Below are 5,802 nucleotides of genomic sequence, written 5' to 3'. Positions count from 1 at the left end.
TCCCAAAAAAAAAATCTATAAATACCCTACAACTTCAAATCATTTTTCACACAATTTTTCACTCTCTCAAATCTCATTCTCTCTCAAATCTCAATTCTCAATTCTCAAATATTCAATATATTTAATTTCTTAATGTGTTCACTTTAATTTTTTAATTTTTCGTTTACAAAGTACGAGCGGAAGTTTCTAAAGTCGCAATCTTCGGATACTTCCAAAATTTGGTATTGTCGTTCCATCTCTTACGTTTAATTTTTATTTATTAATTAATTGTTTAGTATTTAATTTTATTATAGTTATGTATTTTGAATATTTTTAGTTTAATTTAATTTATATTATGGATAAATTAAGAAACCTCGCTACTAAAGGTGTTAAAATTTTTTGTCCCGGAAGCGGTAGTGGTAGTAAAAAGCGAATTACTAGCGGTAGAGGTAGTTCAAGTAGTAGATATACCCGTGTACTTTCGACTCCGGTACCACTTGGTACACCTTTTGAGGAAGAAATAGGTGTAGGTGCTCATGATATGGATTATGTAGAAGCTCAGGAAAATTACGGTATAGAAGAAGAAAATGAAGTAGATGCGGTTAATTTAGACGAACCCGCAGTAGGAGATGCTAACGTTAGATCTGAATCAGTTAGTCTCCCTTCCCGTCCTCCCAGTGCCCCAAAACCTCGTAAAAGAACTAGTATTGCATGACAATTTTTTTGAACGTATATCAGATATTGAGGTGCAATGCAATAGTTTTCAACAAATATATAAGCATAGAAGTGGAGGCAAGCAAGGGGGTACGGGTATGTTAATGAGACATGTAGCTGAAGATCACAAAAGAGAGTTAAATATTGCAAAAGGTGGTGGGGATGTTGGTGGGTCAACGCAAACTAGAATGGACCCCGCAACCGGTCATGTAGCGAAGAAGTATAATAAATTGAGGGACAGGGAAGAAATAGTTAAAATGGTAGTTGTGGGTTGTTTGCCTTTTAGTTTTCCTTCTTCTGATACCTTTATTCGTTATATACAAGTAATTTATAATCCTATGTTTAACGGTATTCCTAGAACTACTTGTCGGTCTGATATTTTTATACTCCATTCACAATATTGTTTTTATTTATCAACATTGTTAAAAAATATTCAACGTAGATTGTCCCTAACTTCTGATCTTGGTCGTGCTGTAAATAAAAATAATTATTTAATCGTTACTTGTCATTGGATGGATAGTAATTTCGTGATGCAAAAATGTATTCTTGCTTTTTTATATGATGAAGATCGTAAACATACTGGACAATTTATTGCTGATTCTATTGTTAAAATTGCCGGATATTATGGTATCGAAAATAAAATTTTATGTATTGCTTTTGATAATGCTTCTAACAACAAGACTGCTATAACAAAAATAAAATTTATGCTATCTCCGTCCTTGCCTGAAATTTTTCATATTAAGTGTGCATGTCATATATATAATTTAATTGTAAAAGATGGTCTTGAGTTTTTTGAGCTTTATATTGAAAAAATTCGTCTTGCCGTTGGTTTTATTCAAGAAAATAATCGTAGATCGAGAATTAGAGAATTTAAAGTTAAATGTCAAGAAAATGGACTTACACCGATTTTGATGCCTGAGGAAATTGATACTAGATGGAATTCTACATATGAATTTTTAAAAATTTGTTATAAATATAGAATTTCCATTACACTAGCTTTTAACCAATATTGCGGTTCATTTGCTGATTCTGCTGATTGCATGCTACATAATTCTGATTGGGTTGTAATTAATGATCTTGTTAAGTTTTTAGAAAATTTTTATGTAGCTACGGTTGAATTTTCCAGTGCTTATTATCCTACTGTTTGTAATATTTTGGCATATATAGCCGATATTTCTGGTTTGCTCAAAGAATATAAAAATAAAGAAGGTTATAAAGAAGCTGTTGGCGCCATTTTTACGAAATTTAAAAAATATTTTTTTTCGATTCCCCCTATTTACTTGGTAGTATATCTCATTTAAAGTATTACATATACATAGAATAGAGTGTATATATGTGAATAGATCTTCTATAGAAGTGTATATTTAACGTATACATGTGTATATTTTTATAAATTAGTATATAAGTATATCTATATATATATTGTAATGTATATATAATGTAGTATATTTTATAAGTAGTAGTATATATACATTGAATGGTGCGTATACATAGAATAGAGTGTATATATGTGAATAGATCTTCTATAGACGTGTATATTTAACGTATACATGTGTATATGTTTTATAAATTAGTATATAACTATACAAATATATATTGTAATGTATATATATTATAGTATATTTCATTCAAAGTATTACATATACATAGAATAGAGTGTATATATGTGAATGGATCTTCTATAGACGTGTATATTTAACATATACATGTGTATATATTTTATAAATTAGTATATAACTATACAAATATAAATTGTAATGTATACATATTGTAGTATATCTCATTTAAAATATTACATATACATAGAATAGAGTGTATATATGTGAATAGATCTTCTATAGACGTGTATATTTAACGTATACATATGTATATGTTTCATAAATTAGTATATAACTATACAAATATATATTGTAATGTATATATATTATAGTATATTTGATTTAAAGTATTACATATACATAGAATAGAGTGTATATATGTGAATAGATCTTCTATAGACGTGTATATTTAACGTATACATGTGTATATGTTTTATAAATTAATATATAACTATACAAATATATATTGTAATGTTTATATATTATAGTATATTTCATTTAAAGTATTACATATACATAGATTAGAGTGTATATATGTGAATAGATCTTCTATATACGTGTATATTTAACGTATACATGTGTGTATATATATTTTATTTAAACTTTAAAGTTTAAAGTAGTACATATATATTTGGATGGTGCGTATATATGTGTAATTGTGTATGTGTATATATTTTTTAAATTCTAATGTAGTATATACTATATATATAGTGTATATATAATATTTAACGTATTTATAATGTATATAGGTGGGTATATATAATGTATATTGAAAAAAAAGTTTTTTTTTTATATTTTTGACCGGGTTGGGTTAAGTGGGCCGGGTTAGGGTGGTTTTTGAATTTTTTACTATTGGGCCCGGCCCGGCCCACTTAAACCCCAACCCGGCCCCGGCCCGACCCTCAACCCGGTTAAGTAACACGGGCCAGTTTCGGGTTGGCCCGGCCCGATCCACTTGACAGCCCTAATTTAATCCATGAAATAAGTTGCTATATATAATTAATAAACCAAATTGATTGTTTATTACAAGAACATTTTTATTACAAACTAAATATACCAAAATTTCAAATCTTTCAAATTTCTTGACTTTGAAGTTCACACCCGCTAATACTAAAGAGTAAATATATTAGAGACTACATCTTTAATATATAAGGATATCTTTCATTGTATTTTAAGATGGATAATCATACATTAATATCTTTATGAGAATTTTATTATTTTATGAGGTATACATACAATATTATTAATGATGTTTCTAATGAATGTGTTTAATCTATGAAATAAATAGTTTCATATAATTAATAATCTAAATTGATTGTTTATTACAAGAACATTTTTATTGTCAAACTACTGATACCAAAACTTCAAATCCTTCAAATTTCTCATTTTGAAGTTCACATTCACTAATGCTAATGAGTAAATATATTGGAGACTACACATCTTTAATATATAAGGATATTTCAGTATTGTATTTTAAGATGGGAAAAATCTTTTTGGCCACAAAATTTTGAGGGTTATGTCCTCAGTGAGCCGTAATTGCTTCATGTCATGTCTAATCATTTCTCTCCAGTATTTCTTTGGTCTATCCCTACCCCACTTGAAACCATTCAAGGCCAACCTCTCATACCTACAAATTGGAGCATCTGTGCCCCTTCTCATCACATGCCTAAACCATCTCAGCTTCCCTTCCCGAATCTTATCCTCCACCGACGCCCCTCTCACCCTATCCCGAATAGTCTCATTTCTAACCTTGTCAGCCCTCATGATACCACATATCCAACACAACATCCTCATTTCTGCCACCTTCAACTTCTGGACGTGAGAATTCTTAACAGGCCAACACTCCGCGCCATACAACATAGCCGTTCGGACTGCAACTCTATAGAATTTGCCTTTAAGCTTGGGAGGCACCTTCTTATCGCAAAGAATTCCCGAGGCGAGCCACCATTTCAACCAACCCGCCCCAATACGGTGAGAGACATCCTCGTCAATCTTTCCATTCCCCTGAATCATAGACCCAAGGTACTTAAAACTATCCCTCTTACAAACCACCTGAGACTCCAACTTCACTACCACCTTGTCCTCTTGCCTCGTGTCACTAAACTTACACTCCAAGTACTCCGTCTTTGTCCTACTCATCTTAAAACCTTTAGGTTCCAGGGTTTGTCTCCAAACCTCCAACTTATCGTTAACACCTCGACAAGATTCGTCAATCAAGACTAAATCATCCGCAAAAAGCATACACCATGACACCTCACCTTGAATACTCCGTGTCAACACATCCATTACCACGGCGAATAAAAATAGTTAAATTATATTTTTTAAATATTGTTGATAGTACGTTAAAAATAGAAAAACAAATGTGACGATGTGTATTTCTAAAAGTGATGTGTTACCCTAGGCAGAAAACCATTAATGAATGTTTCGAATATTATCGTAGATGTAATTTATTTTGAAGCGACAACATATTTTTGACATAAAATATTAAATTCATGCAGCATTTACTTTTTAATTAACTTGTTTAAAGTTGAATGATTGCTAAATGACCGAAAGAAAAAACTAAATGTTAAATTTACGTGATAAATTTTAAAATTAAAAGACTTTTATGTAAACAAAAAATTAAAATTATATGACATTTTAGAATTAAATGACTTTTATATAATAAAAGGTAATTTATATGTATTAAATTTAAAATTAAATGACCAATGATGACTTGTTTAAAAAAATTATTTTAATAAACTATGATTTGTATATAATGAAATTAGTTTTAAAATTTAATTATTTAAAAAATAAAAAGACAAGATAGAAGATTAAAGGGGAAGTAACAAAATTTTTTTAAAAAAAGATTAAAGCGGAGAAAACGAAAAAAAAAAAAAAGCAGTGGAGAGAAAGAGAAAAAGGTGAATGTGTCTCATATTTAAAGTCATGACTCTCTCACATAATTGGTTCCTCATTGGAATTCATAAGAAATTTCAAGCGGATTATCCAGTGGACTAGTGAAATATTTGACAAGTTATCACCCTCCACATACACACTTGAATTGCCCTTGGGACGAAATGTCATATTCACTAAAGATCCTTCCAATGTCTAGCATATTCTCAAGACGCGCTTCAATAACTATCATAAAGAGAGGATATTCATAGAAGCTTTATCAGATTTGTTCAGGAAGGGTCTTTTCCTCTCTGATGGCTCGGAGTGGAAGTCACAAAGACAATTTTTTCACCACAATTTCGATCCTAAAGAGTTTCATGCTTATACATTTGTTGTAGAGGAAGAGCTCTCGGGTCATCTTGTCCCTTTTTTAAGTAATGCAGAAAAAACTGCATCTACAATTGATCTCCAGGATACATTTCGTCGATTCACATTTGATTTTGTATGTGGGATCGGGTTTGGGTTCGATCCTGAGTATTTATTACCTTCTCTCCCACCAATCCCTTTTGCCGACGCTTTTAAAACTGCAGTAAAGTTGAGCATTTTAAGGTATAGCACCTTACCCCTGATATGGAAAGCT

General features: G+C 30.6%; 1 protein-coding gene across 1 annotated transcript in view; it reads left to right on the top strand.

Moving 5' to 3' along the window:
- The window catches only part of LOC124891463 (cytochrome P450 94A2-like), a 10,408-nt gene that overhangs the window by 1,350 nt on the left and 3,256 nt on the right, over window positions 1-5,802 (top strand). The window contains exon 2 of the mRNA XM_047403199.1: window positions 5,383-5,771. Coding sequence (XP_047259155.1) covers window positions 5,383-5,771 — 389 coding nt within the window. The remainder of the gene's footprint in view (window positions 1-5,382; window positions 5,772-5,802) is intronic.

Source organism: Capsicum annuum, unplaced genomic scaffold (assembly GCF_002878395.1).
Source record: "Capsicum annuum cultivar UCD-10X-F1 unplaced genomic scaffold, UCD10Xv1.1 ctg3585, whole genome shotgun sequence".
Classification (NCBI taxonomy): Eukaryota; Viridiplantae; Streptophyta; class Magnoliopsida; order Solanales; family Solanaceae; genus Capsicum; species Capsicum annuum.
Note: the sequence above shows the minus strand (reverse complement) of the source record. Positions and strands in the feature narration are given on the sequence as shown.